Source organism: Sphaeramia orbicularis, chromosome 15, assembly GCF_902148855.1.
Source record: "Sphaeramia orbicularis chromosome 15, fSphaOr1.1, whole genome shotgun sequence".
NCBI classification, from domain to species: domain Eukaryota; kingdom Metazoa; phylum Chordata; class Actinopteri; order Kurtiformes; family Apogonidae; genus Sphaeramia; species Sphaeramia orbicularis.
Window position 1 is genome coordinate 22,841,900 of NC_043971.1, and position 24,364 is coordinate 22,866,263.

Genomic DNA, 24,364 nt, shown 5'->3' on the forward strand with positions numbered 1-24,364 from the left:
TAATATCTATAATATATTTTGCTCTCCACTGTAATTTCCACTGGGGTTTGAGAAGGTGGTCTACTTTTCATTCAGAAGCTGGCTTGCGTGTGGGACTTAGATTCCAGTCTAGACATGCAGCGGGAGTTTGGAGCCTGTAGTATTCTTTCATTTGAATGTAATGCACACAGACAAACAGAATGGTGTTTGCCGTTGAGCTAAACTGGGTCATGGACCGGCTACTTCTAGGTGTATGTCTGATCTTCACGCAATTTCAGTCTCGCGTGGTTGCTCCTCTAACCAGTCTTCTAGTCAGAGCTATTAGTGCCATGTCAATATTGTATCAACAATGGAGGTTGTGTATGGGTATAGTGTCCATTGTCTCTGCCCAAGGGGCAAAGAAGCGCCCGACTCACTTGATTTCTAATGTGTCTGAGTCAGTGCTCATTCTTGTCTCTTTGTACCTTGAGAATAGTCTGTCTGGGCCTCAGGCTGGTTATGTGATCTAGACAGGGGTCTGATTTTTCTTAAGCATCTACAGGAGAAAGTAGAAGGATTCTGTCCTGTTATGTCTTTTCTTCATGTGATAATGTGTAACACAAAGGAACTCAGTCTGATGTGTTTCTGGTTACAAATCAAGAATATTAAAATAACAGATTAGACAGAGCTCAAAATGTCAAAAATCTCAGAAGAGAATCAAAACATCTGATTCTGAATGCTGTATTCAATCACATTTTGAGGAGAATATTATGACAGCTTTAGAAGTGAGAAAAAAACAATACAATAAAACAGAAGACATTTTTAGTCCTAGATATTTATCATATAAAATGGGGCGCTAGTAATGGAGCTTTTAAAGATCGGTCACTCAGATAATCACACAGGCCCACAGTACAGCAGGAACTTTTTGTCTTATGCCTCTGCTGTGGCACGCGAGGATTAGACCACTTAGTTTGGTTTCGATCAATAGAACGGGACACGTAGTCCAGTAGTGAGGCCAAGAGGATCTGAAGCACTGGAGTAAACAGCCTGCTGTCACATGGAAGTAATGTTCCCTGTGCCCTGGATGTGGCCCTGTTTTAATACAGCTCAGTGGAACACATCTATGGGTCTGCAAATATTTGGGCTTCATTGGTATTGAACGCTTGGCCTAGCTTTGAACAGCCATTGTGCCCCAAGATATGGGAGAAGCTGTCTTAAGTGCTTGTGTGTATTCACTTCACTAGCCATTCGCCTAAATGTGCTCACATGCTTACAAGAGTTCTAACACATCCAGTATAACGTTAAACTGATCTGCTGCAAGGCAGTTGAAGGCTTTTCAGATATTACATCTATTACCCTTTGTTGTTATTAGAGGAAAACAAACAAACTATAGTATTCTTATGTGATCATTTATCTGTGCAGTAGCATGTGGAACATAGAACCAGTACATTATAAGAACAGTTGCTGTGATAGTTTAATTCACAGTAAAGTACAGTATTAGGCTATGTTCAGACTGCAGCCAAATGTGGCCCAAATCCGATTTTTTGCCACTATTTGACCTGTATCTGACCTCTTAAAGACAGTTTGAACGACACAAATCCGATTTTTTAAAATCCCACCCAGGCCACTTTAATATATCGGATATTTTGCAACACAACGTCAGTCTGAACAGCCAGGTCCCATTTATCCAACCTTTACGTCATTGAAATGCCAGTACAGCCCGACTGCAACATGCTTGAACAGATATAGGTCGCTGGAGATGAGTGTTTTGTCGTGAGAGTGTTACAGAGAGGTGGTCACAGATATATTTAAACGTTCTTCTTGTCATTTGAAAATTATGAATGAAGTCTGTGTCAGTGAAGCCGCTAACATCACTATCCCACCACTCCTGACTCCGTCTCCGCATCCAAATACTCTGTTCTACAGACGTAGCAGCCATTGCACCACAAAAGGCCATAGCAAAAAACCTGGCTCTCCTCTTTTTTACTTAAAATTATTTGACTGTAATGGTGCTGACTTCGGTTGTAGAGAAACTTTATCAGTTCCACACACACGGCAATACGAGATGCCTCCATATTTACTTCTGTAAACACAGTGCATGCTGTGTGGTTACATATTATGTCAGGACCTCTTTTGCGCATGTGGGTCACTTCAGGGTGCATTCAGTTTGTGCTAAAAACTTTTAGAAGTCACAATTAATTTGTAGTATGAATGAGCACACAAAAAATCAGATTTCACAAAAAAATCCTATTTGTGCATTAAGACCTGCTGTCTGAACGTAGCCTAAATGCAGCTCAAGCCCCTTACCTGTAAAAGTATAATTCTATGCCTAAATCTGCTGTCAAACTAAAACAGTATGTTTCAATGCCTGCAGCTGTATATTTTCACCACTTATTGACCACAGGTTCCATGGCTGTTAATAGCACTTCCAGATGGATACTGTCTTAAACTTTTCTTCTCGAATTGTAGACTGTTGCAGCTCAGCTGTTAAAGGAGGCTTATTATTTTGCCCCCTTTTTGTATCTCATTTGTTTTCACTTCTATCTTTTCTCAACTTTCTATCACTGGCCAACTACCTAGCCTAATTATTTTTTAAATGGTTTCCTCATGTTGATTGAGTGGCTGAATTTAAATGGGTTTCTGTGCCAGGAAGTGGTTGCCATAAGTGGGTAAAAGGCTGTTGGCATGGAAACCAGGTCTCCTTTCCTTTCACTGTGGATGGTGTAACATGTCTGTAACTTTGCTCAAGCAGTTGGATCGCTGCAGGAAGTGGTGTAGAATCACTAACATCTTTTAGCTAGCATGGCAGCATACTGAAATGTCATAAATTTGATTTCACACAGCGAGTGAACAGTTCACTTGACTGATGGTCAAACACAGCATACAGCTGTGAGGGCACATGACATCTGCTTATTATGTGTTGTAGCATCATGCTGGCACAGTGGCATTAGTATGGAAAGGCAGTGGTGTGTGACATATGTTTCATAAATCCACGCTGCTCTTACGGTGCGGCCCCGACGACACAAAGTGCACTAAACACTTCTTGTGCATTCAGAGCATTATTTTTGTGCCGATGAACAGTATGTAGCCAGATGAGAGATGGATGGAGCACAACCATTGCAGATATTTAGTTGTCTTCATTCTAATTTTTGCTGTAATCAGAATCACATCTGTGAGTCTCATACAGGGCTCATTACAGTGTAGTGTAATCTTTGAGGTGTTCTTTATTAATTGGTAGCCCAGAGGGGTTTGTTGACAGGAAATAAGACGCTGTTGTTTCTCCTCCACACAATACTAATTAAAGTGTTGACTTGAAGACAGAATATCTGCTAAACTGCACGGCTGGGCTGCACCGTAACACTCTGATTATTCCCCTCTTGTAAACTTAGGTTATTGAACATGACACCAGGGAGGAGTTTGGCACAAGTCTAGAACAAGTCTAGAAAATAAATAAATAAATAAATAAGTTGGTTTCCTGCACTATTATAAAATGCAAAAGAAAATTAAAAGTTTGCCTTTCTTTTCTTTTCATGAATTATTTTACAGACAGAAGTTATCTAATTAAAGAAAAAGAAATATTTTTGTAAATTGCAAAAATAATTTGCATGCAAATGGTTTTGTAAAGTGTGGTACAGATGGACATGGTAATCACAACTCACAGTGAGAATGAAAAAAATCCCAGGGAAACAGAAATATTTCTCATCAGTAAGTATAGAACAACTTCTTTCTGTGTGTACAGAGGACGTGTAGTCAGAAATGTGCTACTAAATCTAAATCTTTAATTGGAATTTTTAAATACATCAGCCTTTACAAATCCAATATGATAGCCTGTTATGTTTTATTTATGTTAACAGAAAAAGCATAGAGACAACTTAATTCAGCTATTATTCTGGCTATTTTAAAAAATATTTGTATGTGCATATTTAAGCTTCAATTTCCCTAACTAACTTACATTATTAATTACTCATGTCTGTTGTTATAATTTCCAGATTAATTCATTACACACAGTAACTTTAGTTCTCAGCATGTCAAGCCCTTTTATACTCAGGGTTTCCATCACTGTTGGCCTAATGACAAACTGATTATCTCTTCTGCAACCTGTGGAGCAGCAGGTCAATGTTTCAGAAGACCACAGATCTAGAATCAGTCCAACGTTGCTCCGCTGCACTAACTCCAGCTGTGACATTAACATGCTGACACCATGCCAAATGACGAGTGGGACTGAGGGTAATTAACTTTGCAATCAAAGTTTGCTGAACTTGATCTACCCCTCTTTAGTCGTCTAACAGAATTAAAATCATACAATCCTTTCAAGTGTCAAGATTTGCATGTTGTAGTGTTGTTATTAGTGTCAGCGTTTGTGATTAAACAATGTATCAACAATGTGATTACAGTGAGCTGTGCTTTTAATTTCAATGGCACACTGTGTGCTCTGTGGAGTTGCAGCAGAAGGTTCTGTTCTTTTTTATCTGATGGTAACGCATCACAATATTGTAGCACTATGTCTTTTGCAATGCAGGGGACCTTGTAGCAACACAAATCAATAGCATCCAAATGCTTAGCATGGCTCTAATCTACTATGTGCTAGTGTTGATACAAAATTATTGTCAAACTGAAGCTGGTATTCAATTTAGTTTCAAAGGAGCAGGAGGAAATACAGCACTGTGTAATGTCGTAGGTTATAAAGTTTATTGTTTTTTCTTGTTGTTTGCTTGAATTGAATCCTTAATAATTCACAGAGGTGGAATGCCACAAATTACTTTTAACCAAGTCGTTTTTATAATTTTACCCTACTACATGTGTCCAGAAGTTTCATTTATTTCCTGTCTGGTGAAATTCTCCAAATGTGTTGCTTTTATGATAACTTGCAAAATCATATTAAAAAAAAAAAAAAGCTGGAAAATTCATTATCAGAAAGCTGAAAACAGGATTATTTACTGAGCTCATGAAATGTTGACTGTAAAATTACTTTTTTTAGAGATATGTCTTTCCCAGACACCGGTGACCCAAGTACCTAAGAGAAATTAAAGTTGTTAAAATTAGCTCCACCTTAAGTCACCAGGAATGAAGTATGACACAGACATTAATACAACAGTAACACATCACTGTTTAATGACAACTTTCACTTCTCTACTTCACGCAGACTTTGATGAAAATGCTAACATACTTTTACTTGAGTAATAATTAAATACAAAAGTTTTACTTGAATATGTTTTATTTATTTAAGTAAATTATCAAAATACCTCATAAAACAATGAGCAGTACCAACATGTGATGCTCAAGCACCAACATAGCCAACTGCCTTTTGTTTTCCAGAACTGTTACTACTTTGAATTCAGAAATTAAGCATAACCTGGCAAAGAACTCAGGATTTATGACTGTGTCAAAGCTGCTGTTGTCATACACAATGAGACTTATACAGTACCAATAGTATAAGAAGAGAAACAGTTTGATCCACTTAAAAGTAAACATACCATAAAGCCATCGCACAAGCTCTTCTTGTACTTAGAAGCTGGTCTCTGAAGCAAACAAACAACTGCTTGGTATGTCTGAGCATAGCTGTGTGCTCTAGGTTAATATTGAAGATATGTGCAAAAGGCTTAGACAATGCAAACACCCATCACGAGGAGGTCAACAGAAGCTGGGTCTTCGAATTGTCCTTGACCTGACAGTTTTTATGCAAAAAAAAAAAATCATTTTATTTATGGTGCTACTGACATGCTTCTGAAAGAACAGCAAGGGTAAAGAGCACACACAGATCAGTCACTGTCTTTGTCAAAGTCAGTGTCGGATGCAGAGCTGTCCTGAGTGAGTGATTTAGCAAAGAATCTTGCTTAAAGCTCACAAAGCTTGAAAGCTACTGCTTTGGCATTGTAGGCCAACACCCACTACTAACCAGAACATATCACTGGAACTCTTCCTAGCCCACTCTATCTAGAACACCCTGTACAGAAGTGTCAGAAATATTGATTGCAAGAGTATCAGACTTTCTATGATTAAAGGTCTATTCCCATAAACTAGTTGTAGCAGCACCAGTACAATTTCTGATATAATGGAGTGTGAGGAATGCATTTGACAGACAGGAATATAGATGTGGTATGAAGCCAGCACAAGAGGCACCAGGGAATAAATGCAGTAGTCCGCAAGGCTACCTTGAGCAGACAATCTAACCATGCTGCCTCGTTCATTCTATATGTGACATACTTATCGCACATGTACATTGCATTATGTGCTTTAGGCCATTGGTCATCCATTTATCAAGCCTTTACTTAGACATGAATGCCTCTGCATATAGTGAGCGGATCAGCATTACGGCTTCCTGCCTCCCCATTCCTCAGAGTCTTGTACCATGAATTAGGTGCTATTGCCATGTGAATGCAGAAATATCCAGGTTCAAACAGTAAACCGCAGTAAGCTCTGCCTTTCATTTCAGTGACACCACATGGACTCCATGGAGACTGTGGCAAAGCTGTAGTCCTATTTGTGTTGCAGAGCAAGGGAGCTTTGACTGGCAACACAGGTCAACAACATGCAAATATAGATACTAGAATACCTTGTCTGCATCCATCCGTCCGTCCGTCCATCCATCCATTTTCTGAACTGCGTACTCCTCAAGATGGTCATTGCCAGAGGCGATAGTGCTAATAACTGCACCACTGTCCCACCCATACTTTTTCTCATTGCCCTAATTACTTCCGCCACGGAACGGCAGAGGTTATGTTTTCATCGGGGTTTGTTTGTCTGCTTGTGTGTGTTTGTTTGTCTATTAGCAAGATAACTCAAAAAGTTAAGGAAGGATTTTGATGAAATTTTCAGGAAATGTTGATACTGGCACAAGGAACAAATGATTAAATTTGGGGGGAGGTCTGCGCTCTCTGAGTGCTTTTCTAGTTTCCTATCTGCCAATGCTGGGAAAAAAAAAAAAAATACTAGCTTATGTTAGCACGCAATTATCTTCAAAGAAGCAGAAGGAAATACAGCACTATGTAAAGTCTTTGGTTGGTAAGTTCTTAATGTTTTGCTTTTTTTCCAGGATAGTGTTTCCTTAACCATTCCCACTGGTGGAATACAACTGACTACTTAAAAAAAAAAAATGTTTAGGGTTCAACTTCAGATCTTGTATTGGCAGCAAAAAGTTAGCATGTGGCAAGCTTACCTGAATTTTAAAGTTAACTTTAGATGAAATAAGATACGACTTTATTGATCCTACTATGGGGATGCACAGTTGACAGCAGCAAATACAAAAATAAACTGCAGGGATGACAGAAAACAAAAATACAGAAATGTTTCTTCAGCTTTTTGTGATTTAATAGATTAGAAATGGTCACTCCTCACTCCACTGTGAACATTTCAACAGCTTACTGGACCAGTCAAGTCACCAAAGCTCTGTTTGATGTTGATTTACAGCTAGTCTTTATTGTACCATGACAGTGCATTCAACACCAATGCAGTGGTAGATCAATACTGTTTGCTATATCTGCCGCTGCATTGGTGGTGGATGCACTTGCAGATATAGCACAGTCTATTGATCTGCTACTGCATTGGTGTTGGATAAAGTGGCAGATCAATTCACTGTGCTTGATCTGCCAATGTATGTTGGCTGGATACATTGTGGTCTGCAAATGTGGCTTTTATTCACAACACCTCCTTACATATAGTACAACCTTCCTGAAAGTAAAAGGCCCTTCATCAGGCAGTCCATCCAAAGATAACGCTCAGCCCACTATAATAAGTCTGTCAGCGTGGAGTCCGGATGATGCAAAACTTGGTGAGAAACTTGGTGGGAGCTAGGTGAGATGACACATCCCACTATTTTTGCATGAGTGTTCTTCTCATTTATCAGATAATTTTGTCTTGAATGACGTTGTGATACCGAAAAAAGATTCAAGATGTGTGAGTGAAAATTAATACACCTTAAAGTGCATTTCAGATGATAAAATAGCTAGTGTTCAATGACTGTGTTGGATATGATGGACAGAGGTGGCAAAACATATATTACTCATTTACAATTAATGATCATGTAGTTAAGTAGAATTATATATCCTCTAGAGACCCAGTTAATTAATTTTCTGTTTTTTTTTTTTTTTTTTTTTACATTAAATAATTTCCGTGATTGGAAGCAGCATGATGCAACAGATTCTTTTTTATTTTTATTTTTTACAGACTTTTTATCTTTTTTAGCGGAATGTCCTTTGCAGTGTACATTTTTTTTAAAAAGTAAAGTTAATTTAAAAGTAGGGTGCTTTTTTTCAAATAAATCTGTGAAACTTGTCCACTACAGAGGACAAAGATGCATTGCTGGATTTCAGGAGGATATACTTGAGTAAAAAGATTGATGAAATGAAGGTACGGGGTAAGTAACTTCTTTATTGCAGTAAAACCATAAAGTTCAGAGGTGACAGAACTATAGAACACAGGTGTGATTTTTAAGTACTAGCATTTTGGCCCACAATTTTCACTTCCTGTATTTTATGTACATTAACAAAATGCATGTATTTAATTATATTCCACTCCTAATGGTGAACAGGTTTGAAGAAGACCAATTGTTGTTTTTTTTTTTTGTTTTTTTTTTTTGTTTTTTTTTTTTGTTTTTTTTTTTGGCTTAGTTTGTAGTTTATTCTAAAAGGTTAAAATAATATAAAAGTCATACAGAGAAGGCAGACAGCCGTTTGCTTTTAAAGGCATTTTTTTCAGCTGATTGTTTCTGTTGTCCCATTTAGCTGCGGTGTCATGAAGTGGTTTGTTAGTAAAGACTCATAAAGATAGACACGGTCTGTCCTTGACTTGCTAAGGATGAAGCGCTCTTGAAAGAGAAGTGAGCTACTTGAGATGGATTTCAGGAGAGACAGACAGACAGAGACAGACACAGTGCCCCACTGGCCCACTGCATCTTGGGAACTGTCAAAGGAGATAGAAAGAAAGCCTGTAGAATGCTGCCGACCTGTGACCTTTATCTCTCTCACTGACAGTTAGGATTTGGTTTATGCATTCGTAAACACATCGTTGTCATACTTACACACACCCACACAATGACACTCATGAGCACATACATATGCGCAAACACTCAAGACAGACACACTCTTACTTGTACTCATGTAGAAGGTTTTTTGAATGTTATTTCCTCTGTGCAGGCTCTTAATATGTGTTTAAATGGATTTATGGAAATGAATAACACTGCTGTGGCATCGCTTGTGCATTAGGAAAAAGGAAAATGCCGGTTGGTCACATCAGCCAGATTTTACAGCAAACCTCGCCAGGAGAAGCATATGAGTGAAAAGAGCAAAAGAAACCTATTGGCTATACAAACTATTCACTGTTCAATGAAAAAAAAACAACATGTGTTTATCTTTCATAGGTTTGGATGAGCTCCATCCCTGGAAATGGATAGGATTAGATGTGCACTATTTTCACATGTGCGTGTAGGTATTTACCTCACGAGTACATGCTGAATGCTTATTTTAAAGAAGCACAAAGAAACAGTAGCATTATTTTACTATAACCGTGTCGCTGTTCTTTTATGATGATAAATGGCTGTGTAGAGCAGTCGCTGCATTAGGATGAATATGTTATAGCTACATATTTATGTATTACTCATAAGATAGCACCACTCCCTGAAACCAGCATACTCAAGACGAAACTGGTGCATTATGTAAACAGAAAGAGCTAACAAACTTTCACTATTAACACTATCAAAACTGTGTTTTTTAACGAGCTTTTTGAACTTCATTAAGTAGCTTCATTACATTAATTATAATGTCTGAGTCATTTGAGACAAAATTAGAGTGAGTAGGAAAGAGAATTGAGTTTTTTGTTTCTTTGTTTTGCTCAAAGTGAAAATGAAGTCATTCCATTACAGGACCATGCGCTGCCATTTGCTGATTTGATTTTACAACACTAAATGTGCATTATTTCCTATTAGTGGGCTCTTTTATCAGCTTGAGTGGTGTTATTTATGTAGTCTTCACAGCTTGCATAATGAACAGTGTGTGCAGAGCATCTCTATGCAGTGGATAAGAGTTGCTGCATTTTACATAAACAGGGACATTAGATGTTTGTGCAGCTGATTTTTCGTAGCTTACATGCATGTATGCTCTATTTCTTTAATATTATCATCGACTGTGTGATGTCAGCCCATGCATGAGAGATAAACATTCGTAGAAAGAACTAATGAATTAATGAGGAGGGTAGTCATGCCTCTGGTGATAATTGAAGCCCACAGGACTCTGCAGCATGAGAGCTGATGTGTGGATGAACTGAAGAAAAAGTCAATAGCTTTTTAACCTGCGGAGGTCAGGCTTTACTTCTTTACACAATTTGATACAGTAGAGTATTTTGACACACAAGCATACTGACGTAACATCCTTAGCTAACACAAATAGTATTGACACTTTTGCCTCCGTCTGTGTTGAAATACTGTACAGCCTGTGTGTTTGTATTGAGCGTTGACTCCATGTATCTGTCTGTTCTTATCATGTCACATTTTAGAATGACTAAGACAGCGCTGCGTTTCTATTCCTGTACACTTGCACACATTAGCATCAGTGCATTGTGCACTCCTCTGTCTCCCTCTGTAGTGCATGTGGAACATGTTTGGATGAGTAATGACACATTTGATATTTGCAGAATGCACTCACTCAGTTGTATAAAGAGCTCAGGTTTAATATTATATGTCAGTGTATTAGAGCAATGTTAGAACTGAAAATCTATGGCTTTGTAATGAAAAGGTGACACTTTATACAGTACATCTTTAAAAGCTGTGTACAACAGACTGGGACTATTCTTTCACTCAGCGGTTCTTTTGTCTCACACTGCTACCACCGTATATTCGGAGCCATTAAATCAGCAGATAGACAGTTGATGAAGTTTAGGACTCGGTAGAGGATTTTATCTGGTTGTCAACACATCATGCTCACTGATATAGTATAGTATATCTGCACTGTATACCCTAGAGATAAAAGCCTCCAGACAAGCTTACTTGTTCGCAGGGGCACATATGTTGGAGTGTTTGACACAGATGTGTCACTTCAGTGCACAACAGGTATACCCGGTTCATGCATGACTTGGCCTGTAAGCTTGATGTCCTCTGAGGCAACAGTAGCATCTGATACACCAAACAGCACCTGTTTTAAAGAACTGCATATAAACAGATTCCTTTTTTTTATGAAATAATACATCAATGTAATGCATAAATATAAAAGGTTGTTTAAGAGGATACACATTGCTGCTACATTCAGTTCTGTAGCTCTCTAAAGAATCTCTTCATACGTGATGAGAAGTGGTCTGATGGCCCTTTAACTGATTTAAAGGCTGTACTCATGTCAGGTCAGGTACTCTTAGACCACCCATCAGCTCCTCTCTTTCCACTATTTCTCCAGTCCTCCAAAATCATCTCATCAGCTCACTGCACTGCACTGTGGTTGCAATCTTAAGTGAGTAACAGAAACTCTTGTCCTTTATACGCTTGTGCTCTCCAAGGGACTATTACACCTAAGACCAATTTCTCATCATTTAGTTTGGGAGGGGAAAGTCACCCAGACTTTTCAACAGATTTTTCCCTTTCTTCCCTCTTGCTTTTCAGATAACTCTCAGTGGCAAGTTTATCATTCTTACCTTAAAAAGAAATGGAAAATTGTAGATTTAAAAGGGGATACATGCTCAAAGTATCACATGCATCAGAGAGTTTCACCATCCTTTGGGTCTTAAATGGAAACAAAGACGAGCTGTTTTTGGCTCTCTGTCAAGAAGACATCTCACCAACAGGAACAAGAGTAGGAACGCAAGCAGAAATCAAAAATTCTTTTAAAGTTTACTTGGGGAGCGGATTTTCTCATTTTGTAGCCAACACTTTGCAATCATCTGGTTAAACCGCCTGAGATCTGTAACTGTGTAGAAATTAGTTTGGGTCTTGGTCCCAGGTGTTTGCTTTTGTAGTGGCAGAAGGAATGTTTTCCCTAAAGCTGTATACACGCCGTCTGCCTCTGTGCTTTTCATCCTTCACTCAGCCAATTTGTCACAAGAAATGATTGGTGCAACCTGCTGAAGACTGTGGTGTAAAAGGTGGTCTTATATGAATTGATAAGTTTGTTATCACATGTGTCGTCTGTTCACTTCTGAATGTCTTCTTTAATAGACTGAAAACTCAGAGAGATTTTATGCATTTTCATCAGCAGTTGTAATATTTAGTCCTGTTTAATAGATGACATTTTCTGTTTTAGTGGATGTATCAAACATTAATAGCTCGTCTTGTAATAAACATGCAGACGTTTAGTGCATTTCACACTTTTGCCACTTGGGGGCACAAATGAACAAGTAACTAATGACAAACCTGATAAAGGTATCGGCTCACTGCTGATGTCATTAACTTTAGGTGATGCATACCAACACTGCATTTCCACCGCTGTGATAATGTTGCACTCATTACACTTTTGTTTACTCCAAAGAAAAGCATTGCAATTTAAGATCTTATTTTGTTTCTTTGCAAGTTTGCTTCTGAGGACATTGTAAGTCAGGTTGTTGTCCTTGGCAAGCAGCCCTGATAGATTGCCTTATTAGGTGTAATTATGCAGATTGCACTGCTGATAATTATAAAAGTGTAAACACATTCAGCAAGAACATTCCTTTTCACCATTGCAAATGAGAACAGAGCACTGGTTCCATGCTGCTGACTTTTTAGCACCAGGTGGCTGCACCGAGTTATTAAGATTCTACAAGGTGAGAACAACAGTAGTTGCTGACTGAGTGTAGTGTTTATTTTGAGATGCATCCACTTTTTTTTTTTTTTTTTTGGTGTGGGAAATGTACATTCAGCCTGCAGCAACCAAATTGAGTCCTAATTCTAATGGCTTTTATGTATTTGGGCTTGGTAAATGGATCAAGTGATTTGTTCATCATTAATGTACATTTAAATGCCTCTAGTTTTCCTCGAAGCTCCGTTCATTGTCTTCACATGAACAGCCATGTGAGAAAGAAAATGGAAAAGGACACATTATCCTCTGTGTCACGCTGGCTAAGTTGGTTTTCTTTGGCCATGAAATGCCTGTGTATTCCCTGTAAACCGTAAAGATCAGCTCAGCAGTGCTTACATTTTTTTTTTTTCATCCAGCTTAGAACACTGTGTTTCCAAGGGGAGGATGTTGAATGGCCAGTGTGCAAACAGAGGCAGGCACACTGCAGCTGAGCCTAGTGCTCTCCAGTCCTGAACTTTGAACACTGAGCACACTTCCCAGCTGAACCGGAATGTGTTTATCAGCAGGGCTTTTATGTCCATATGTTCTCTATATTCCTGTAACCCGTGCTGCACACTGAGGCTGCGATCAGCATTCCCTCTCTTGTGAGAAATGGTCTTTTATTAGCAGGCGAAGCAGACTTGCTCGGATTCAGCACCCTCTCTGTGGACAGTGCTCAACTGCCTGCTCTGGCACTGTGCATGCTTTGTATGTGTGTGTGTGAATGTGTGTGTGTTTGTGTGTGAGTGTGTGTGTGTGTGAGTGTGTGTGTGGATGCATGTGCATGTGTTCATACATTTGTGAGGGGGAGAGAGAGTGAGAGAAAGTTGTCCGTGTGAGATGCAGCATCATCACTCTTCTGAAATCTTGCTAACGAGAGACTGCAGAATTCAGTTTGTTGATAAGCTGTTTTAAAAAAAATTATCTGTAAGAAATGGAGGGAGCAGGATTGAGTTGGACCTCTGGGTATCAGTCCTTTATGTCCTCTGGATCTTTATCATACAACTTTCTTAATTTTACAAAGAAGAAAAGAAAACGAGGAAAAAAATAAAAAGGGAGGAAGAGAAGAAATCTGGAGATGTTAAAACTAGAAGCGATGAGTCTAGCTTATCCTACACTGATGTTTGCGTTCTCTTTTCCTTTTACTGTTTATGGCTGTCCACACAGGAGAGTGGATTGAAAAGACACAACAGGGAGAGTAAAGAGGGGTTGTGAAAGGAATCAGGGCTGGGGGACATAGCTTCAATTCCCGCTATTCTGCCTAAATAGGCTCTTCCTCTGCAATGCACTCAGGCTCCAGTGATTCGCTCTGTGAATGCTGCCCATTTGCATAGCCACTCTCCCTCCTGCTTCCTGGCTGGCTGTTGAGGCTCCCCCTCCCTCCGTCCTCCTCCTCCTTCTCCTCCTCCTCTTTCCCCTCTTCCTCTTGCGCACATCTTCTGGAACGGCGCTGCCGATGCTGCCTGTGTGTGAGTGTGTGTTCCTGCCCAAGGCTGCTCTCTCAGGTGCTGTTGCTATCGCTTGGTCTCATTGAGAGCATAGATCTCTAGATGGGGAACGGCTGCACGACTTGGCACAACTTACAGGTGCAATCACGCCGTCTCCTGCGTGCTGCTGCAGCTGTCCGACACATGTAAATGAGACTCGGATTTAACTATGGTCCCATTCCTCTGGACATCTTTTGAGACCCCTGGAGGAGGAGAAGGAGGGAAACTCAGAATGTCTGTTTTGGTTTTCTGAAGAAAAGCACTTTGTAAAGGTGCTATTGATCTCTTTTCAACTCGGCTTTCATATTCTACTGGCAATTGCATTTTTTTTTTTCTTTTTTGGAATATTAACAGTTTTTTCAAGGGAAGATGTGTCTAATTCTATGAGAGATAAAAAGAGGAAGAAAAAGAGAAACAGAGAGAAAAAGGGAACTAGGGGGAATTGGAGCAAGCTGGGATTTCTCCATTGCTGTTTGAAATTGCCCTTATTTCTTGAGTGAATGTTTTTGATTGTTTTTCTATGATGATTTACGATACTTTCGTGCCTCCCTGGGTGCTGCTGTGGATTTTCTAAACTGGTGGAGACTAGGAGAAAAAAAAGCCTTTTTTAGCACAACCGACATTTTGTGTGGTGTCCCTTTTGCTTTTTTCCCCTCTGTGGATCTGTGCAAGTGTCTGTGGGCATAGTGAGATTTAGCAGGGTGAGAAGTATGGGCTGTAGGGCTCACTGAAGTTCCACCTTGATCTGAAGCCTCATCTGGCCACTCAGGGAAGATGGTTGGAGGCTGGAGGACACAGTTTTTCCCCCTGAGGCCTGTAGCAGAACCCCCAAACCGGAATTCAGCTTCACTCACCCACCTGGCCTTGTGGATCACTGCCCTGGCCCTGGGCTTAGTGGCAGGGTCAGAACCAGGTTCTGTGGAGAGCCTCCATCACATTCACCTCTCCCATGGAAACAAGCGTCACCATATTGTGCCTATTGCCATCCACAGATCACCTGCATCCCTAAGAGCAGGGCACAGTAAGTATTATCTTATGTGACTATACAGTATGCTCTGTACAGTACCATAGTTCTGGGCAGTTTTTAGATAGACTTCTGATAACTTTGACCAGTCATATTTCAGCTAATGGTGCATCACTGCAGATCCAGGCTTGCAGTATTAAGCATACAGCATACTGTTATGTTCTGAAAAACCTTCTCTCCCATGAAGCACGTGCATAGTCCTGTAAATAAGACATGGCAAGTCTAGCTTAGATCCATCCCCCTTTTTTCAGTCTCAGCAAAGTGCCCTCTGTCTCCATGTCTGAGATTAGCCATATCCCTATCTCCAGATGCTCCACTGTGTCCAGATTAGACAGGATTAGAACATTGTGGCGCTCCATGTTGCCCCTGGGTGTTTGGAAGAGACAAAGATGTGTTGCCTCCATCGCTGCAGGGCGTTGAGCCGCTCCTGGCCCTTGCCCAGCGTGCTGTGTACATGGGGCCTCCTTACCCTGCGAAGCAAGAGGGTTCATGGTATGAGCAGTAAGAGTTGGGAATCATGAAAGAGAAATAACTTAATGATATGGAATTGTATAATCTCACTATAAGTATTGATGGTCCACTGCAGTATACTCATCTCTACAGTTTGTGTGAGTGTGATTTTTCGCTTTGTTCGTGCATTTTTTCCACTTGTGACAATCTCACCTGAAGTTCTGAGTGGTGCTGATATTTAGAGTTGAAACATTATGATACTTAAGAGACTAAAATACTCCCTTTCTTTAGTCATCATCCTGCCCAAGCATTTTTGAGTGACGTAATCACTACTAGTGGAACGCTGACGTAATGCTGAGTTATCCTCCATTTTTGAGTAGACTATATTAAAGAGTGTGTTAAATTTAGACAGCAAAGCCTCAAATGGTAAAATTTAGTTGTAAAATTGATAAAAGCAGTTACGTTATTACTGGACAGTACTGGCTTTTAGTCTGTGTTTATCGGGCACAGGAACAGCTCAGAAACAAGAGTGGGGTCTGGATCACAGGGCAGAGTTAGACCTGTATGAACAAGAGAGTCAGTGGTCTTCAGCAATGATGAGGGAGATGGGAGGCTTGCTGCCCTACTGAGACAACAAGAGAGGCAATTAGGCCACTCTGCTGTGACCTGTCTGGAATGGACAGCGCTTAGCTCGCCCCCCTGCTCTCCCTGAGGACCTGGAGGGCATGTGGTGCTTTCAGCCAGATTCCACGACATAATATCTTAGTTATCGTAACTGCCTCTGTGCTATTGAGAGAGCTTGAAGAAAGAAAGAAGAAAAGCTTTCCCAGTAACATGATTAAATTTTTGGTTGATCAGCGCACAGAGGGTGCATGAATGCAAAATGGGAGACATGCTGTTCAACATGGTACCTGGCTCCAGGACAAAGCCTGCTGCTGTAGAGCCCCAGTGCTGTTGTCTTAGCTGTGCTGCAATTGGTTTAATTTTCATGGGGCTTGTTCCTTACATGGGGTGTCTGTTCTCTCCAGCAATTAAACATACACAGCTATTCATTTCTTTTTCTGTCTTATCACAAATGTACGAGCCCTACTGTATTTTTCACAGGATCATTTTCTCCATATTTTGTGGACAAGAAACATAATCACACCTTTTGTTTAGTTCTCCTACCTATTTGTCTCCCACTCTTTCTCTCCCACACCCCATAATGTCTCGTATTCTTATTGGTGTAAATGTTGATATTCAAAGCTGATCCTAGTTGGAATACTTATGTAACTGTACCTGTCTTTAACTATTATACTCACTGTGCATATGACATAGTCTGAAGTGATTAGACTTAACAAAACTAACTGATGGCTGACAGGTTGTTCTATATGCAAATAGCCACTATCTCTATTACATGAAATGCACTTTTTCTAACTAAATATGCAGATATATGCAAACACTCTACAGTGGGCAATCCATTCACATGTTCTTTCTGTGAGCACGAAATTCATATGGGATGTTTTCACAGGAATAGACACACTACTTAATATGTACCAGCATAGTGTAAGAGAAACTGGCCTTTGTTTCCTTTGGGTTGAAGTTGTATGTCTGTCATTGATTTATGTGGAAAGTAGGAGAAAATTACCATGGTCAGGATGTATGAAATTGAGTTGGAGTGTGATGCATTGTTTGTTTAGGGCTAACAGTAATGAGGTTCAGACAGTATCAACTCTGAGTAGCAGACATACCATTCATCATCAATAGACTCCCAGAGGTGATAGTCTTCTTTTCCCAGAGATGGATATGATACTCGATATGCAGGATAACTAGGTTATCATATTTTCTTCTGTACGTGCTGTTCTTATCTATTGAGACCAGATAGATGATCAGACCAACCGGAAAAGCATTTTAGTTAAAACAATGAGTCTTTCCAGTGGTTAATGGGGAAGCTGCTTTTATTTTTGTGTGTTTGTTTGTCTGTGTGTGTGTGTTTGTGTGTGTGTGGATTCCATTACATTGACTGGTTCTCACTTCTGCTGGGAAATGCCTAAGATAGTGATCTATGATGCCTCAGCAGTGCCTTTTTATCTAAGCTATACTGCACTTTCGGTGTTTTTGCTAGCTTATTCTGTCCTCCCAGATGTTTAGTAGTAGGAAATCAAGGTCTAGGCACATGTTAAGTGTCTGATACAGTTAACATGTCTGAAAAAAGGGGGAAAAAAAGGAAAAACCTTCCCTTCACCTGCTTCACCGTCTGCTGCATAAGTGGCTTTTGTATTTTAAAAACTTGGTGGTTTGATCAAAGTCAGCAAAGCAATTTAAGTGATTAGAATCAATTTTAAAGCTCTCCACCTTCACAGCTAATAGCTGAATGGATTAGAGACAGAGCTCGTCTATGTTGGCACTGCTGCAGAGAAGAGATGAGGGAGGAGGGAAAAAAAAAATGCAAAAGAAAGATGGAAGAAACAAAAGAAAAAACAGCCGAACATTTACTATAGAGAAAGTAGAGAGACAGAGAAAAGGAAAAGAGGACAGAGGAGGGAGCAAGCGGATGGTCTCTGATGTTGCCTTGCTGCCGGTTTGTTGCGGGCTTGTATAATATAATTACTCCCATGTCTCGGAGTTGATGTCATTCTGCGATAGTGTGAGGATGACAGTATCTCTGCTTCTGTGAGGCAGCGGAGATGATAGCTGCCCTGATAAGAATCTGAGTACATGTTCCTCTGCTCTAGAGGGAGCATAGGCAGTTATTGACCCACGAATACGAGAGTGAACACAGCAGCCGTTTCATTCTCCTCTTCCTCTGATGTGTAAGAACGCAAACACCCTCTTTAAATTTGTTGTGGTTTAGGTCTTTAACCTACACGTCGTCTTATGATATGCACTTGCTCTTTTTCCTCTTCCACACTGCTTTCTGTCTTGCTATTCTGTGCACCTTCATCTCCTCCTGCCCACTGTGCCTAACCCACCCCCAGCCCCCGTGCTGGTCTATAGAGCCCATCCAAGCAGACAGAGTGGGCAGACTTTTACGCCTGCAGTGGTCTGTGTGGTTTCGGTGGTGACCAGGCAATGGTTGGCATGAAAGGAAATGAGACCTGACTGTGCGTGCGGTGGGCAGTGAGGGGTCAGCTGAGTAATGTGTCCGGTTTCGGATTAGAGACTTGGAAGACAGGGAAAAAGAGAGAAAAAAACGGCCCCCTGCTTTGACTCAAGGGGGTGTTTGTGCCCCTTACATGCATAGGTCTTGGATCAGTTTGAGTCAGGCAACGCTTTACCCATAAGGCACTTACTGAATCATCATCAACAGCACCATCTCCTCTGCCATCTCCTTATTTCTTGTCCATCTGTCTGTTTACACCTCTGGCTTTCTTTCTCAGAAGGTAATTTTAAAAAAAATTACTTCAAATAATAAGTTGTCTGGTTGATGCCTGCAACAGAAGAAAACTGTTGCATAGCAAACTGAACATTTTTTTTTTCATGTGCAGTGTTGATTTCACACTCACACAGCTGTTAATCCTCCAAAGCACAATGGCATGGTTAACACAATCATTTAACTCTTGACGGTGACAGACTGCACCAAATGCTTTCACTTGTTGTTTAAACAACAAGCAATTACATAAGACCACTCAAAAGAATATGAGAGATACAGGGACATAGTGTATCTAACACTTATTTATTATGAGAAAACATGTCACTTTTATGAACAAATGGAAAGAGAAGTTATAAATGTCTGTAATGTACAATGGCAATGAAAAGACTGGTAAGATATCGTGAGCAACAACAGGTAAAATAAATAAATAAATAAATAAATAAAGATAGAAAGGCATTCACTAGTACAGGTCAGTGTAGTAAACCTTTAAAATACAACTGTGTATTTCAACTCATTTATTTAATCTGAAACAGTGACAGACTACACCAAATGCTGTCACTTTCTTTTTATTTTTTGGATCAAAGAGAATAGTTTTTATGATCACATTTATGAGGAAAATTTGAAAAAGTAGATATCAGGAATAGCAATAAGAGGAGTATGAGAAACATATCTGCAGGAATAGGCTTTAACAATAGTCACTTTTCCATTGACCCTCAAATTGCACAAATATAACTAACACATAAAAATATACCTAATGGAAAAACAACAATTTCACCAAAAGTTTCATTTTTCCATTAAAAGTTTTTTGCGCTGGCAAGAGGTGGTTTTTCGGGTGTAACGTAAATGGTATATCATGCAAAACTGCAATGGAAAGACCTTTTTTCGCAACTAGAATCGGGTGAATTAAAAACCTGGATGTTGACGTACGTTACAACACGTGAAGAAGAAGAAGAAACATGTCATGGTATGTGTTGACACACCAGGAAACCCAATCATTTTTTTAAATTTAGTGCGAGATAGAGAGCTAATATATAATAATAATGAATATATCTGGAAATCAACACCATATTTACGTTCATCGCCATATTTATGGAATGATTTCTCGTGTCATCTCACAACAATAAATAAACAAATCATTGCATTTGTGATTTAATGGAAAAAACAATATTACGCACTTCTGTTTTTTCGACATTTAGTAAATATCGTTAAAGTTTTGTGCAGATGTCCAATGGAAAAGTGACTATTGATAACGAGTACAGAAAATAAGATTCCAGGTTAGCTGGTGAAAAACTAAATATCTATTTTAAAACTGTTAGGACTTTGCTGGTCATGATGTTAAAGATACTAATGAAATGAGCTTAAATAGATTTCAGCAGTCCGTTCTGATTGACTTGCCATTTCCCAGGGGAGGAGCATAAGAAAAGGCAAAAAAATAAAGAAATTGGAAAAAAATAAAGAGAAGATCAAGAATGCAAAAGCCTACTTTTTTTTTTTTTTTTATCTAATCTGAATTGAGTTCAGTCACCCCGAAGAAGCCTCATTCTCTGTCATCATAATGAGGCAGTAGCTATCTCTCTGCCAGTCAAGCCTGTAAATACACACTTATGCACATTCACTCACAAATGCACACAAGCTTACTGCACACACATAGAGCAGCACTTTCCCAAATCATCTTTCATCTCTTTGATCACTTTGAATCATTGTCAAAACCAAAAAGTGCAAGTGCAGTTGGAGTGATATGCAAATTTACACATGGGAAATGTTCCTCTTGTATAGTGTTGTATATCATTGGCTTTAATTTAAAACAGCTCATAAAGAAAAAAAAAAAACAACTATGCACGTTGAGGGTATAAAAATATAAGCGCCCATATGTACAGCTGTCATCAGTACTGACGGATTAATTGGTGCTAGGAAAGGTCAATGGAGGAAAAACGGAGGATAGAGGATAAAATCTTTCTGTCTTTACGGCCCAATAACCTCAACCACAAGGGAGGCCAGAGAGGATGGGTTTCCGTGTCAGCCAGCTTGCAGAGGACGAAAATGTATGATTGCCATTGATCATCCGATCGATAATGAGCTTCTACTTAAATTTCACGGCTGTTTTGGGAGGGAAAAAAAAAAAAGAACTTTATCCTCGAGCTCCTCTGTGTGGGTGGTTTGATTGACAGCGTTATAATTATTCTTACCTTACAAATCATTACCTAACAACTTTAATATCATGTATGTTGGCTTAATGACAGTTTCAATAAAATATAAAAGGTTGAAGAATGAATGGCTGCCCTGTGTAACAATAGGAGGCCTCAATAAGAATCAACCATGTCATAACTATTTTTTTCTACAATTTACAATTGCTCACCTGCAGCAGAGTGGCAACAGAAAGAAAGCTGCCCCCTAATCCACTCTAATAGGATTGTGTGGGATTTCACCTTCCTCATTGCTCCTTCCATCTCTTAGAGCCTCAGGCCTGCTGGCAAGGACTGATAAAAACACGCCTGCCTAACACCTAAGTGCAAGCTAATATTAGCATATATTTTGCAACATGGTGTGGAAATACAATGCATACCCACGCACATTTCTTTTTTTTCCCCTCCTTTATATATTTTACTTGCTGGTAGGTACGTGGCGTCAGTGTGAGGAAGAGGATGCTACAGCCCTCCTGTGGGGCTCCTACATCGCCTGTTGATAAGTAGGAGGAAGAGCGTCGTGCTGTATATAAAATGCAGTAGGAAATGACTGAGGTCCCTCTTACACACATCTCAGTGCATGAACATATTCCACACATACAGACTGTACAGCAGTTACACAAACTGTAAAAGACTGCTTTATTTTTTTACCTGATCTTCCAGACTCTTTTTATTGTATTATTTCCATTAGACATGAGGCTAATTAAATAATACTTCTCCACTTAGTGAAGGCTTACTTATAAAGTGAGGCTACTCGGTAATAAGCAAAGCAGATGTTTAATCCTGCAATTAAGGCCAAGGCATCGCTTGTTGTCTCCTGGGTATGGCTTACAAAAGAAGCAAGTGGTGAAAATGAAGCAGTGTCATGTAGGGACAATGTGACAGTTAGACACATTATTAAAACTTCTGAGAGTCCAACTAAAAATGTAATTATCATGTTTATATATTATTAATTATTACTCAGTTTGGTTAAAAAAAACTATGTACATATTTAATTTAATGTAAGCAGTGTGTCAGGTGAAAAGGATAGGCAAAAAATAAGATTTTGCTTCCAGCCAATTCCTGTTTGTTTTTTTTTTTTGTTTATTGTGGTTGTGGTACTGTGTGTGGTGATTACTGTGCAAACCAAAAACAATCATTCATTCATTCATTCATTCATTCATTAAAAAGAAAGTGATACTGTAAATATTGTAAACAACATTTACATTTGTAAGAGTACTGATCATTTTCAAGGTATACTTTTTTCAACTCAAACGCACAAAAATACTTGGGAAAAAAGAAAAAAACTAAAGGAAAAAAAGTGTAGCCTTTCTCAATGATGGTAGTTGCAATTTGAATGATTGTGCAGTAATTTTATGCCTTAACATACAAATCTTGTGCTTTAAATTCTTCTCCCAGCAAAAAAGTTGATTGCATGTTTTATGAAAACCATCACAATAGTGCACAGTGCATTGTGGGTACCAAATACACTGTGTTGCACATAGACTGCATGTTTTTGAAGAACTTTTCATTCTCCGCCTTTGAACTATATTCTGCACATGTACATCGCCTTCGGTTGAACACTGATCTGTAAAAAAAAAAAAAAAAAAATGATGGGAATAATATTTTTACCCTTTTCCCCATAGAATGTAGTTTTAGTAATGTGGATGTATAGTATTATGGAAGCATTTTCTCAGAGAAAGCCTTTTGTGTTTTTATAGGTCCTGCATAGACTTTTGAGTAGTAGTAAAGTAGGAGTATGTTCAGTAAAGCGTAGTATTTGTGGTTGATTCTACCACAGCCTCTCTGTGAGAACAGTATTTCTGCTGATGCAGGTTGAGCTGCATATGGCAATGGGCAGCCAGAGTTGTCTCTAGTCTCAGATCAGAGCTCTGGCCCTAGACTCTGTTTTCTGCCTCACTTCCACTGTGTAATTATCCCCCACACTTGTCTCTTTCAGTAATTAGAACTGCAGTCATACTCCACATCTGTTGGCTCCTTAATAGAGAAGACAACAGCTTCTAGAGACCATTTGGAGGCTGTGATGTTGGTTCATGGTAGCACACAAACACACTGAAACTAAATAATGCACTGATGTCGGATGGCATGTAATCAGTCAAACTAGCTTTTAACTGGAAATGAAAAAGGAGGGAATTGACTGATGCCTGATTTTCTTTAAGTGTAACTTTGATATGTGTGTTTGTTGGAACGCAAATTAAACACTGGATGCAGAAAAATCTAATCAACAAATTGCTGGCAAACAAAATGGCAGACCTGAACTGAGAGAAAGAGGGCATTGTGTCTGAGGAGCAAATGAGGCAAGTGATGATGAGAGAGTAAATTAGAAGCTGTCGATACTGTGAGACACCTCTATCAGAGCCAAGGCTGTTGGCTGGGGAGGCCGATATGCAGCTGGTCAGGGTAACAAAGGGCCCGTTTGGTGTATTGCTCCATTAAGACACTGGGTCTTGTCAGCTCTGCCTGGATGGGCCATTCTGCTCCACAAGGCAGCGGCTCATGTATCACTTAGGGCTTAGGGGAAGTGAGCATGGCAAAGGAGGGGGGGGGGCAGAAGGGTGTGAGTGACACTGGTCGACTGAGCATTCATGGCATAATGTTACCAGCCCAGGGGGCAGAACTTTACCTCAACCATGAATTGATGGTCTCCTGCCATGAAGAGCGAGGGTGGTTGGTATGGGTACCCCGGGGCCCCGTCATGATGAGGTAGAGGCTTATCTCTTCAGGAGCTGCGTGTAGATAAAATATGGTGCAACAGTATCGTGTAGGAGGAGATTTCTCGATTCACAGTTTTTGTCAAACTGCAAATTGTTTCTGTTTATTTACTAAGAAGCTTCTGCTTTTTCCTAGTCTATAGTAAAACTCTCATAAACAAATTACAGGAACAACGAGCATTAAGTGTCTTAGTAAGCACTATTTTTCTGAACATCTGTGCAGGTTATCATTTGCCCAGGTCATTGTTCTTCTTGGTAGTTCTTCTAGGTTCAACTGGACTGGTTTTGCTCTCTTTTCAAAAGAGAGCAAAACCAGTCCAGTTGAACCTAGAAGAACTGCCAAGAAGAACAGTTCTCTGAACTTTAATGGAAGGATTAAAAGTATTCCTCCAAAATGTATTTCCTCATTTTGTGTCTTGATGATGGAGATGGTAAGTTATAACACATCAAAACCTCCAAGATCTAGTGACAGTG

General features: G+C 39.6%; 1 protein-coding gene across 46 annotated transcripts in view; it reads left to right on the forward strand.

Annotated features, from left to right (window-relative positions):
- LOC115434544 (neurexin-1a) overlaps positions 1-24,364 on the forward strand; it is a 283,978-nt gene that overhangs the window by 164,224 nt on the left and 95,390 nt on the right. The window contains exon 1 of one of the 46 annotated variants that reach the window (XM_030156572.1): positions 14,110-15,191. The exons of 43 other annotated variants lie outside the window; for them this stretch is intronic. In XM_030156572.1, coding sequence (XP_030012432.1) covers positions 14,945-15,191 — 247 coding nt within the window. In that variant the 5' untranslated portion in view covers positions 14,110-14,944. Of the gene's footprint in view, positions 1-14,109; positions 15,192-15,652; positions 15,803-24,364 lie in introns of those variants that run through there. 2 more of the 46 variants (XM_030156573.1, XM_030156574.1) reach the window with 2 other exon arrangements.